At 39.6% G+C, this 14,651-nt stretch overlaps 1 protein-coding gene across 2 annotated transcripts in view; it reads right to left on the bottom strand.

Moving 5' to 3' along the window:
• Positions 1-880: 880 nt before the first annotated feature.
• LOC115227774 overlaps positions 881-14,651 on the bottom strand; it is a 45,227-nt gene continuing 31,456 nt past the window's right edge. For both annotated transcript variants that reach the window (XM_029798507.2, XM_029798508.2), the window contains 2 exons: positions 8,944-9,137; positions 881-1,304 (listed from right to left, as the gene is read on the bottom strand). In XM_029798507.2, the coding sequence (XP_029654367.1) occupies positions 1,104-1,304; positions 8,944-9,137 (395 nt within the window). In that variant the 3' untranslated portion in view covers positions 881-1,103. The remainder of the gene's footprint in view (positions 1,305-8,943; positions 9,138-14,651) is intronic.

Below are 14,651 nucleotides of genomic sequence, written 5' to 3'. Positions count from 1 at the left end.
TGCCAGTGGAACGTTAAAAGCACATCCGAGCATGATGCATGATCGTTGCCAATGCCGCAAGACTGGCTCCTGTGCAGGTGGCACATGAAAAACACCTCTTGAGCATGGTCGTTACTAGTACTGCCTGACTGGTCCTTGTGCCAGTGGCACATAAAAGCACCCACTGCACTCTCGGAGTGGTTGGTGTTAGGAAGGGAATCCAGCTGTAGAAACTTTGCCAGATCAGATTGAGCCTGGTGCAGCCTTCTGGCTTACAAGTTCTCAGTCAAACTGTCCAACCCATGCCAGCATGGAAAGCAGACATTAAACAACGATGATGATGATTATGATGATGAATATGTAGTGCAGTGGTTCCCAAGTGATTCCCAACCATTTTATCTGAGTTTTCCCCACAGACCCCTTTTAACATGCTTCTCCTTAAGCATACATCATCATACATATAAAATTTTCGATTTAGTTCATGGACACCCCACCCCCACCCAGTACTACCTTTTGCAGACCACCAGGAGTCAGCAAACGCCCATGGGTCTGCAAACCACCAGGAGGTGATGGACCCCAGATTAGGACCCACTGGTATAGTGTATAGCAATACACAGGGTGGAGTACAGGGGTGTATTTGTAGACACAATTAGCTTGCAAACAATTTCGATGGTTAAAATCCAGTCAAAGACAGAGAAGAGTTTGGTGTGGAACAATGAAAGCCATTGGGGATTCCAGTTGGTTCTTGTTTGGTTTTGATGTAAACAAAGAATGTCAAACAGTTTTGTGCAGCTTTAATGGAAAATCCTCCATTAAATTATTTGCCAATTAAAAACCTAGTGTTAATCACCACACTAATTATAACAGTGTTCTTTGTGAAACATAATTAAAATAGATATCACATACAGAAAGCAGCTGATAGTTACGAAAACAAATTGACCAAATGAAATATAATCTGGAAATGATCAGGATCCAAAATTTAGTAAATGTTTTGTTTTTTTTTTTGGTGTTTTTTTTTTCTGTGGTGAAGCTGAATATTATGAAAACAAAGTCAATATATTGAAAAAACAAAGCGATGAAATGATCGAAGTGGACAAATCACGAAAGCCACGACATAAAACCACTCACCGACTTAATGCTTTGAGTCCGGGAGATGTAGGTAGAAAGGGATCATCAAAGAAAGGGTCCTCTTCTGGAGTGTCTGGCAATAAACTGTTCAGGGACATTGACTGTTGAGTGAGAGCTTTTGAGTCGGAGCTTTTGATATTATTCCAATCAGACGATAAACTGAAAGAGTCTGCTTTCCTGTTCACAGAACCATCGAACTGTTGGAGACAAGCAAACAAAGATATTATGTTGACAACATTTCATTAAAAATGAAAATACACCATTAACTTTTTTCAAAACACATTTCCTTAATTTTCAAAACATACAACCGTCCAAACATGGCAGATGCCAGATAAAATTCAATTGGAAATTGTTAAGACACCCGTGCCAGTGACACGTAAAAAGCACCGTCCGAATGTGGCAGATGCCAGCGCTGCCTGACTGGCGTCCGTGTCAGTGGCACGTAAAAGCACCAACCGATCGTGGCCATTTGCCAGCCTGCTCTGGCCCCCGTGCCGGTGGCATGTTAAAAGCACCGACTACACTCACGGAGTGATTGGCGTTAGGAAGCGCATCCAGCTGTAGAAACTCTGCCAAATCAGACTAGAGCCTGGTGCAGCCTCCATGGCTTATCAGACTCCGGTCAAACTGTCCAACCCATGCTAGCATGGAAAACGGATGTTAAATGATGATGATGATGATACAAAAGAACAAACCAATTCCCTATCCCCAACTCATCAATGCTTCAGTTTCTGTAGACTGTTTCCATGTTGTTCTAGGTCTGCCGTGCTTCCATTTCCCAACAGATGCCAATCAGAGGTCATGCTTTGTAATATTGGAAAAGGGTTCCCACAGCCAAACCCTATTTACTTTTCTTGATCTGGGTTTCAAGGGGTTGCTGGTTTTGTTTGAGAGTTTGTTTTGCCATCACCACCCTGAAGATGTTCAAGAGACATCTCGACACAAATATTTGAAGCTTGTCAATGGAGAACTTTGTGACTTGCGGTTTCTCACGCACGCATGCGCGTGCGCACACGCACACACACACACACACACACACACACACACACACAGCAGAACTACCTTTATGTTTGTGATACCCAAATGGATCTGAACTTATTTCAGCAATATTTTTAAAAAGAACACCAAGTGTAATTTGTATGTAAATCTTTTTTTTAAGCAAATAATAATAATAACAATAATAATAATATCTACACTCAGAGTTAGTTTCACCAATTCTATCTTAAAGAAAAGGAGACTTTTATGTAGTCTTTTGACATGCCAGAAAAAACAACCAAATACCTCTCAAACTACACTCAACAACATTAAATAAGAGAAAAAACAAATAATCCAGTCTTAGACAGTCCTGAAAAAGCTGGGATGGTTATATGGAATGTTTTTGATCATAGGTGTGCTCAAATATCGTTGCAGGGGAGGAGCTATGGGTAGAGAGCAATAGTCGTGGGAGTTCAGAGGAGTGAAGTGTATTAGGAGTGACAAGAGGAGGATTATATTAAGGGCAAGAGCAGAGATGACAGGTCACTGAGTACAAATGTAAAGACCAGACTGAGCACCAGTAATACAGCAAGGGTGATTCAGCTGATTATGACTCCCCCAATGCTTCACTAATCTCTAATAAAAGGTGGTTCTGTACCAAAGTTACAAACCACTTTGCAGTTGGTTGTACAATCAAAGGTCAATCAAAAAGTAAAGCCATTTTGTTTAGGACAGGTATAACTACCAACACAAGAACATGTATCATAAATCAAAATGAAGCTGGTCCTCTGTGGATCACATCCCTACTTTTCAACATAGTCACCATTTCTCTCAATAGCAATGTTCCACCTTCGAATGAGAGCATGTATCCTTGCCCCGTAAAATTCTGTTGATTTTGAGTTACTTCTTCACTACAGTTTTCACTTCCTCTTCACCGGACTATCATCTCTTCAATCCCATGAAAGAGGTTTTGAGAGGCAAACATCATTCCAGTGATGAGGAAGTGAAAACTGTAGTGAAGAAATGGCTCACAGAACAGTCAACAGAATATTATGGGGCAAGGATACATGTTCTCATTCGAAGGTGGAACATTGCTATTGAGAGAAACAGTGACTAGGTTGAGAAGTAAGGATGTGATCCACAGAGGACCAGCTTCATTTTGATGTATGATACATGTTCCTGTGTTGGTAATTATACCTGTCCTAAACAAAATGACATTACTTTTTGACTCAGCCTCATAGAAAACACACCCAGGTAAGAAGTTGAACAGGAATTCTGAACAGCAAACACCAGAATGAAATAGAAAACAATAATGAAAAATAAAATAAAAAACAGGAAAGTCTAAATACACAACAAAAACAAAAGTAAATATTTAGGAATAATATAAAAAAGAAAGCAAAGATAGTCAAATAGTTCTGTTATTAATCCCATCACACACATCTACACACACACACACATCTACACACACACACACACATCTACACACACACACACACACACACACTGAAATGCAAACAAAGACATTCTGTGTTGTGTGACCAGTTACAAATTCTTGCGGTGCCATAAAATGGCTGAATCATTAATAGACCATTTCTTCTTTTAGAGAAGAAATCACGCAATATAGAAAGATCAATATTGGGAAACGTTTACCAATAAAGAAAAAGGAGAAAAGAAAAAAAAAAACAACCTTACTTCCATTATCTATTGATGACAAGAAAACTTAAAGAATAACAGAGGAAATCCAATATCTAAAAGATGTTCCTGCTTCCATATTCACATTTAAGATTTAGTGACCAAAGATTTTGCTTCGGTGCTTATACACAGAACCTTTTCCAAGAACATTCCCACAGAAGGGAAAACAACTCAGCTCATGGCAGTCCTGGTTTAGGACTAATGTTGCTGTAATTTAGCCCCAGTAGACATCATCTCCAGCTGGTTTTACAACACGATCTGTGTCCTTATATTTTCGAACAAGGGAATCTAGCACCCCCACTCACCTCAAAACAATATCTGTGTATCCCGATTTCCAGGTTATTTCCCTTCATCAGTACAGAATAACCAGGAAATTGCGATACATAGACATTGTTTTGAGCTGAGTGGGGGGTGTTTGAAAATATAAGGACACAGATTGTGTAGTATAACACGCTGGAGACAATGTCTCCTGGGGCTAAATTACAGCAACATTCATCCTAAACCAGGACTGCCATGTTATGTTGGCAAACAATCTTTACTACGAAGTACTGTTGCTGAATATCACTCCTTGTGAGATTTAAAACCCTATTCTATCAATTGCTGTTTATAGCTCCAAGTCAGACCTATGCTCAAAAATATTCCAGCTGTGACCATCCCATCATTTCCCCGTGCATAGTCTATCTAGAACTACATCATCCAATGTAATTTGTTCAATTTCGTTTTTAGATCAACAACAAAGTTGACCTAAGTTACAAGACTGATGAAGTTCCAACACCTTTATCAATCGCAAGAGTTGAACTGAGCCAACAAAACATTCATCAATTTTACAACACTCCCCCTGCTTACCACAACAACAGCTTGGAGTAATTGTTTACAGTTAGCCAGGGATTAGGGTTATTTGATAATCATACTGGATCTGAGACCCCCTTCGGTCATGACACAGACCATGGGACTGCACCTAGAAAGTTACCCAGGCACAAGTCCGGGCAAGGTTGTTTATGGAAGACCAGCAGTCACCCATGCATACCGGCCTCCCCTCTCTACACCACTGATGTTATCCAAGGGAAAGGCAAGGGGCCGATACAGCTTGGCACCTGTGACATTGCAACTCATTTCTACAGCTGAGCGAACTGAAGCAACGTGAAATAAAGTGTCTTGCTCAAGAACACGCAGCCCGGTCTGGGATTCGAGCTCACAACCTCACGATCATAAGCTCGACGCTCTAACCACTGAGTCATGCACCTTCACTCATGTTGGATATCAAGTGGAATATATCACATGAAAGTATGTGGCTTACTGGTTGGGGTGTTAGATTCACGATCATAAGGTGGTGAGTTCGATCCCTGGCAGCATGGTGTGCTCTTGAGCAAGACACTTTATTTCATATGGCTCCAGATCCACTCAGCTGGCAAAAAGGAGTTGTACCTGTAATTACAAAGGGCCAGCCTTTTCCCATTCTGCATCACAATGAATCTCCCTAAGAACTACGTTAAGGGTACATGTGTCTGTGGAGCGCTCAGCCACTTGTACATTGATTCAACGAGCAGGATGTTCCGTTGATGGGATCAACGGGAACCCTCGTCGTTGTAGGTTGTTGATGGTTGCCGAATCAGAGACGGTATAAACACAATAGATTTCCCAATTACTTACAATGCTATGTTATGTTTTACCAATTGTTTTATGTGTGTGTTGGTTGGGGCACTTGGTTACTTATGACATCTAGAACAAAAAAAAACAAAACAAACATAGCAACATATATAAAACAATGGAAGTCTTACAAAATGGAACAATCATTACAAATTGCTGCTGCTGCTGCTGTTGTTGTTAAGCAACAAGACGGGTAAGGGTGATTAGGTGATGGTCTAGGGCTTAGGGGCGGGAGACCTCAGACCTTGGATAAAAAAAAAAAAAGACTTTGGTCATCTTGTAGTCGAGGGCTCTTCATTGACGCCCGACACCACTGGGAGGTGGTTCTCAAAGTCGCTGGAAATGGAGATCTACAGGTCCAAATTCTTGAACGCTGCTGCTGCTTGGGGGAGGGTAATGATGTTATTCAGTGCATAAAGGTAATTCCTCATCATTTAACATTCATTTTCCATGCGGGCATGGGTTGGACAGTTTATAACGAGAGCTGGGAAACCAGAGGACTACACCAGATTCTAGTGTCTGTTTCGGAATGGTTTCTACAGTTTGATGTCCTTCCTAATGCCAACCATTTTACAGAGTGGACTGGCTGCTTTTTACTAAACCTGGCACCAGGCCAAATATCTTGCGAAGCATCATCAAATTCTCTCTTGCTTCCCGACTCGTACTCTAATCTCAGAAAGACGAGCTGAAGCGGGGGGGGGGGGGTCGAAATATTGTTCTGTTCAATGAACAGAATATTTTGTAGTAACAAAGTACACATCCCAACTTCTACAAACATAAACAAGGGGTCTGGAAGTTGTTGTTACTATTCAGGGGTTAATTGTTTCCTATTTGAGTGAAACAATATACTTTTGCTTTCAGCTGATGTTCTTGAAAGTCAGTTGTTTTATAAAACTTTTTCTTGGGCTGAGAGAATGAGATTTCAGAGAGACAAACTCTGATCAGCTTCAGTATTCTACATTATGTACTTTGGTAAACCATTTCTACAAATGGAATTTATGCCAGGCTGACATCGTGGGTTTTTTTTTTTTGTTTTGTTTTGTTATTTTTACTTTTGTGCAATGAATTTGAAATCGGAACATAAAGTGATGTAACCTGAGAGCAAATCTACTGTCCATTACCATTTTAATTAAATGCCAATGTGTACACACACATACACACACACGCCCACGAAAAACAGAGATTAGTATTTAATTAAAGGGCTTTTTTCTGGTAAAGAAACTGGATTCTAGTCACACTAATCAAATACACCAGCAATACTCCCCCCACCACCACACAGTACTGCAACAAACTCAGTTTAGAGATACAGACATCTACAAATAGACAGGCTTTATAATGGTTTTGTACAGCAGCTTTCTTCAGTCTTTAGCACAAACATAATCACAGTGATGTGATGTCTTTCATCCCTCTCTTTTTTCTATCTCAGTCACAAAATTAATTCTTTAAGCTGGTTCTCACAGAATCTATTTCCCATATTCTTCTAATATTTCCCACATTTTTTTTTTAAATTCTTTTCGTGGTTTCAGTCACTGAAGCCATGCCATGCTGGAGCACCACTTTATGAATATACTAATATGCGTTGGTTCGGCCGCAGAATGTCATTCGCTTATCTTATTATTGCTGGTGGAAGGACGGAGGGGACGATGGTGGTGGTGGTGGTGTCAACATCGAAATAACAAATTCTTAAGCACGATCGAAGGTTAAAGGCTGATGTAAGGGAGTTAATAATGTTGACTTAACAACAGAGTTGCCTCCCTTGCTTTTGTGAAGCGTACATCAGGTTTCTTGTAGTGATCTTGAAGAAATTAATGTTTACCTCATCAGAACAAGCCTCAGCGTTAGTGTTATGACATGACACGATTATAGCAAGTCATAGTTTCTCCAAGAATGCCATAAACTAGCAATAACTGCTGCATTTTCCCCACTTCAGATCGAACTTTTGTGAAATCTACAAAAAGTAGTACAGCTGCTATCTTCTCTTCTTTAAACGTTTCTCTTAATTTTAAGGATTTGTCCTTATTTATCATAGATCTATTTGGACGAAAATTGTTCTGATTCTTCTGAAGAATTTTCTCAAACTTGACCGATTCTTTTCAACAGCATCAAATGGTAGATTTTAACTGCAATTAGGGAGAGTGTGTAATGCCACAGCAGTTCTTTGTAATAGCCAAGTCTCCTTTCTTGGGTATTGGTATTAATCAAGTGTCTCTCCAGTTATCTATTGACTTTTTGATGGTGTACGATATTGCAAGCTTCCCAGAGTTCACATTGAACATCTTCGAGGTAAACCTCCAGGAACTGCTGAGGGTAATACCAATCTAGTTGGAAAGAACTGCAAGATGCCCTCAAATCAATCCAGGATGGTAAAGCTTGCAGAATGAATGGCATCCCTGCACACGCCTGGAATTTGGCTCTTAGAGATCTGCAATTCTGAATTCCAACAAAATATGTTCCTTCATTATCCAATATTTACAGTGTCACCCAACATCATTCAAATGTAAGTTCTCATAAGAAAAAAAAAAGTCGGAAAGAATCATGTATCATACACCTCTAGTGCGTTGTTGAAACTACACCAAAAATCTTTCCAATTAGGCGCAAGTTCTCTAGCTGCCCCTCCTGTCCAACCAACTCACGATATGGCTCTTCCATTGCATTCTTTGCTTGCCTCTTCATCTACTTCTCCTCTCCTTTTCCCTCCAAGATAATATTTTCCAAATGTTTGCCTCTTCAAATAAGGCTTTAATAGACAAGTTTTTGTTATTTGCTTCACAAAGTCCAAGAATTGTTGTCTTTCACCTACTTATTCTAACAACCTATTCATTTGACTGATGATCATCATCATCATCGTTTAGCGTCCACCTTCCATGCTAGCATGGGTTGGACGATTTTGACTGAGGGCTGGCGAACCAGATGGCTGCACCAGGCTCCAATCTTGATCTGGCAGAGTTTCTACAGCTGGATGCCCTTCCTAACGCCAACCACTCCGAGAGTGTAGTGGGTGCTTTTTACGTGCCACTGGCACAGGGCCAGTCAGGCGGTACTGGCAATGACCTCGCTCGAATCTTTTTATACATGCCACCGGCACAGGTGCCAGTAAGGCGATGTTAGTAACGATCACGCTCGAATGGCGCCCTTTTACATGCCACTGGCACGGAGCCAGTTGGCTGCTCTGGCAACGATCACGCTCGGATGGTGTTCTTGGCACCCTATCAGCATGGGCACCTTCGTAAGAAACTACTAACATCTTCCACACACCCACATTTCTCTTCAGATTTGTCCAGAGCCCATGCTTTTACAACCATAAATGCCTGTTGACCAAATGAAGGCATCAGGATACGATATTCATTACCAACTCATCTTTAATTGGGGCAATTCTTGGCAATTCCTTCTGCAGAACTACCAAATTCATCCAGTTTGTCTTTCAAATAGAAATTCTTCAAAACCACCTGTTGCAGGAGTTCCAGTGACAAAAGTTAAACATTTAAACACTCAGACAACAAAAGAGATGCATTATTCTTTTACCTTAGTAAAACCATTTCCCAATTTATGGTCCAAAGTTCTATTTGTGGAATTATTTACAGCAGGAAGTTTGTTATTTTTAACAGCAGGGGTTTCACCAATATTTTTCTCTTCCAAAACGTAACTTTTCAGGACAACCTTTTTACAATATTCAAACAGGTGCTTGTACATAGTTAAGAACTCGTCAAAGTTAATATCTGAGATAAAGACAAAAACAAAAACAATCATTTTATTACAATTCTTTTTTTTTTTAATTACAAAACAATGGGGGAGTTCTCTACAGTTTCAAACAAAATTCATTTGGAAACCATTTTCTGTATACTTACTGACAAAACATTCGAGCCTTTAGCATTTAAACCACCCAAATCCAGCCCAAATATTCTGTTTTGTGTTTAAAGCAGCCAGGTCTGGCACTTTCCACCTACCCTACAATGTGTAATTCCCAAGAATAGACAATCACATCATTACAATCTCAAAGCTACAAGATAATACAGGATTAATTAAAAACAATGTGAATAAATAAGTATTACCTTTGTCAGGAGAATATGAATGTTAAAGGGTTAACCCAAAACGGAACTCCATTCTGATAACTGTTTACCATTTACCAAAATCATCAACTTTTGATATTATTTATATTATTTATAACATTGCTATCCAAGTCTTCTGAGGGGAGCAATTTGAATTCATTAAATGGCTGGCTTTTGTGTGCACACACGTGTGCATTTAGCATTCATAAGTAACCATGCTAGCATGGAAAACGGACGCTAAACGACGATGATGATGATGATGAAGTAAGTATATTTTATTACCAGAGAGCAAAAATTCTGGTTCACTAATACATACAACGGACCGCATAACTGGGACTCAGAACCAGTTCACTGCAAAATAACACAGTTCTATATTTAAGAGATGAGGAATTATTTACATTATTTATATTTGACAGATATTTGTCTTCATCTTGTTTGTTGCTAACACAACGTTTCGGCTGATAAACCCTCCAGCCTTTATCAGGTGTCTTGGGGGAAATTTCGAACCTGATGAAGGCTGGAGGGTATATCAGCCAAAACGTTGTGTTAACGACAAACAAGATGAGGACAAATATCCATCATATGTAAATAATGTGCAAAATAACAGTTAAGTAGAAGGACATATGCAGTTGCAGTTGTGCTGGGCTGGCCATGTCATAAGAATGAGTGATGAAAGAATACACAAAGTCCTCACGTACAATCAGCTTGATAGTTGGTGAACCGTGGATCAGATATAAGGACAAGCTGAAGAGTTCCCTCTCAGCAGTTGATATAGCTCACATCTTTGAGCAAACAGCCTTGGAGCAAACAAAATGGAGATTGTTGTGTCAAAATGATAGAAGAGACTTTGTTTCAATAAGAGTGCAAGGCAAAGGAGAAAAGCTGCTGCAAATATTCTGCCTGCACTGACTCGTAATCTTCATACTTGAACCATCTGCAGGCTTCTTCGCAACTCATTGGCAGGACTCAAATATCATTCGACATAAGCATTATAACTGACAAAGAAAGTGCAGATTGTCAGATTTTCATACATCGAAACCAACGGAGAATCCATCATATATATATCACATGATCACCGTGACCAACCAGGCTATCAGATGTTGCTACACATCGCTGGTCACAATGCATTCGCATTGTTTTAGCCTTCAAATGACGCCACCCTGCTGGCTAAGCGAGCAGGCCAACAGAAGAAAGAGTGAGAGAAAGTTGTGGCGCAAAAGTACAGTAGGGATTGCCACCACCCCCTGCCGGAGCCTCGTGGAGCTTTTAAGTGTTTTCGCTCAATAAACACTCACAACGCCCGGTCTGGGAATCGAAACTGCGATCCTACGACCGCGAGTCTGCTGCCCTAACCACTGGGCCATTGCGCCTCCAGATATATATATATATATACACACATAATATATACATGTGAAAACTAGCAGTAATACACATCAGGGTAATCTTTATGCAAAGTCACTGCCTTACCAAGTTGTATTTATATCAAAACTGAAACAAAACTGTTTCACTGTGTGTGTGTGTGTGGTGTGGGTGTGTAATACTCTGGTCAGGCTGTAGCAACAGGTAATGGTGCTGTTAATGAATACAGTTCATGCAACCTTAGTCTGATGTTAGCGAAGGAGATTTGATTATTATTATTATTATCAAGCACATTATATGCATTCAACAACAAAAACATGCAAATAGGTGACATTTACACATTTATTGCCAAAATATAAACAAATATTAACCACAACTTACTCAAGCATGACACAGACAGAGAAACTGCTTCTCCAGATAACAGAAGAATTCTAAGACTAAATGAGAATGTTTCTTAGATGCAGAGTTTAAAACCAATTTCGTGTTTAAAATTTGGAGAGAAACTCAAAAGTACTTGACTAGTTCAAGCCAATATTCATCTATCATGGTTAGATTAATCTTTAATCATTATCAATGATTGTCATCAGTTTGGAATATGTCTTTTTTTTTATTTTCTCACTGAAATGGTTCAAAGCAGGATTTAAATGACAAAGAGGAAAGCATTCATCTGGAAATCTTTTGCTAAAAATTTAAGAATTCACATTTGATGTTGAGAAGGTGGTCAAATTCAGAAAACTGTGCTGCTTTGGTCAGCAACAATAGAAGAAGGAGGTGGAATAAACCCCACTGCCCACCCAGAATGGAAAACTTTGAATTTTGATTTCATGACAATAAACCAATGAGAAATAATTCCTCTCTGGAATAAGTTACCAATATAACATTCTTCTCAGGTGATCCGATACATTAATTACCAACATCCAGGTAACATGTCACATAAACTAGAGTGTTCTCTTCAAAAACAAACACAAAATATGCCTGCAGTGGTTTGAACTCATAACCTAGGAGAAGACAGATGAATGGCCTTACCTACTCAGTCAGCTTATACAACGATGAAGGATCTTTATGCATGTCTATATCTTTAACCCTCTAAGACCTGGATCCCCGTGTCTAATTTTACCCTCCACCTGGGTTCCTCAACAAAAAAATAAATGATTGCTTACACAGCTCAAGAGTAACAATTGCGGGAAAAGTAATGCACAAAGACACAGAAACAAAATTCAGGAGAATAAGAATTAAGAGGCCCGTTTCCTCTCAATGACTGGATTTGTTCATCTGAATCATTACTTTTCTCATTATTTTCACCTGTCTGATTGTCCAAAATTATTCTCATTGTCTGCATTAAAGGTAAACTCTTCAAAGGATATCATCAACACAATCTCCTCACCTGCAAAGAGTCTAAGCCTTGCTTGTTTACCATGTGAAGGACAGGGTTCATCTCATGCTCGCCTCCTCCCAAAACTTGGAGAGGAGGGGCAATTGAAAAACGTAAACAACAGCCATGGGGGACATCATTAACAAGGAATCACAAACGACACTTGAAGACAAAGCTGCAATGTAATCGGTTGGCTGTTTTTAGTATTTTATCATCTTTAACATTTTAACAAGAATCCAGTTGAGATGATGTTTAGGCTATTCTTGCTATAACATCAGGACAGGGTTAAGTATAAGACATTACTGCATGTACTTTATATGCACTTTCTGACAAGTTGTGGTGCACCTGAGCACTGTATACAATAATTTCATTATTATTATAAGAGATGAGGAATTGTGTACATTATTTACAGTTGACGAATATTTGTCTTCATCTTGTTTGTTGTTAATATAACACCCTCCAGCCTTCATCAGGTGTCTTGGGGAAATTTCGAACCTGGGTTCTCATTCCTAAGGTATTTTTTGATATCATTATTATTATTATTATTCAGGTCAAGGGCATATGGCGTACTGGTTAAGAGCACAGGCTACTAACCCCAAGATTCCAAGTTTGATTCCAGGCAGTGACCTGAATAATAATAATGATAATGATAACAACAACATCGAAAAATACTTTGGAAATGAAAACCCAGGTTCGAAATTTCTGCAAGACACCTGATGACGGCTGGAGGGTATATCAGCTGAAACATTGTGTTAACAACAAACAGGATAAGGACAAATATCCATCAATTGTAAATAACAGTTAAGTATGCCTTTGTGTTTCTAAGAATGTCCATTGAAGTACTGAATGTAAACTATAATGTGAAACAATTGTGAAATATTTCAACAACAATTCTTGAGAGCAGACAGACTATCAATGGAAGCTACATAAAAGTCAACAAAATCTCATAAACAACCCAACCCTAAATCTAGGAATCACAGACAACCCAATTCTAGGGACCAAAAGTGAAAAATACTTTTACAACAACAACTAAAATTCGATTAATCATAATTAAAACAGCAAAGTGGTTATATGTCTAAAAGACTGCAATTATTTACTGCAATTAACAGTTCCATTAGTCCAGAACAAAGACACAATATACAAGAACAAGGATTAAAATCAGAGTTTACAGCTTTGACACTCTTTCCAAACATCATTTAATAAACACAGAATTTAAAAACGATCTACTTATAAGTTTCATGCTCTGATAGCACAATAGTCGGACGAGCTTGTATAGCATGCCATGCACTACCCTGCAATGTTTCACATTTAAATCCCGTGTTTATTAAGTGATATTTACCTCTTGCACACATACACACACACATACCTATGCTGGTGCCATGTAAAAAGTACCTGTGCTGGTGCCACATACAAGGCACCCAGTACACTCTTCAAAGTGGCTGGCATTAGGAAGGACATCCAGCCATACTAAAACAGACAACTGGAGACTGGTGCAGCTTTCCAGCTCCTGTCAGACCATCCGATACATCACCATCATCATCATTTAAAGTCCACTTTCCATGATAGCATAGGTTGGACGATTTTGACTGAGGGCTGGCGAACCAGATGGCTGCACCAGGCTCCAATCTTGATCTGGCAGAGTTTCTACAGCTGGATGCCCTTCCTAACGCCAACCACTCCGAGAGTGTAGTGGGTGCTTTTTACGTGCCACTGGCACAGGGCCAGTCAGGCGGTACTGGCAATGACCTCGCTCGAATCTTTTACACATGCCACCGGCACAGGTGCCAGTAAGGCGACGTTGGTAACGATCAAGTGACCAGCATGGAAAATGGATGTTAAATGATGATGATGATGACATACACAAATAAATAAATATACACACACACATATTTGGGGCAATCAATTGATAGGGTTGTTAGAATGTACACTGAAGTGTATCATGATATTTGCTCCAGCTCCCCTCTACACTCTTGGTTGAAAATGCACTGAAGGCAATTTCCCTGTCATCCTTTGAGGATCAAGAAAGGAAACCCCAATCAATTACAGGTAAAATCCTTGATGATCCACAGGGCAAAGACTGAGGGCTAAGAAGATGTTTAGGTCTGATCCCAACTAAAGTGATCAGCAGAAGCTTTAGTGCCCAATAACAAGTCATTTTCTGATTTTGGGTGATGGCCATAATCGTAGTTATATACTACATATATAACATTTATATTAAAGAAAGGATATCTGTGCGTGAGTGTGTGTGATATCACCATTTAATGTCCATTTTCCATGCTGGCATGGGTTGAACAGTTTGACAAGAACTGGCTTGGCAGCAGACTGCATCAGGCTTCACTGTTTGTTTTGGTTTGGTTTCTTTGTTGGATGTGCCCTTCTTAATGCCAACCACTTTACAGAGTGTACTGGGTGTTTTTTTTTTTTCACATGGCACCAGCACCCACAAACCAGCA

This window comes from Octopus sinensis, unplaced genomic scaffold, assembly GCF_006345805.1.
Source record: "Octopus sinensis unplaced genomic scaffold, ASM634580v1 Contig07123, whole genome shotgun sequence".
NCBI lineage: Eukaryota > Metazoa > Mollusca > Cephalopoda > Octopoda > Octopodidae > Octopus > Octopus sinensis.
Note: the sequence above shows the minus strand (reverse complement) of the source record. Positions and strands in the feature narration are given on the sequence as shown.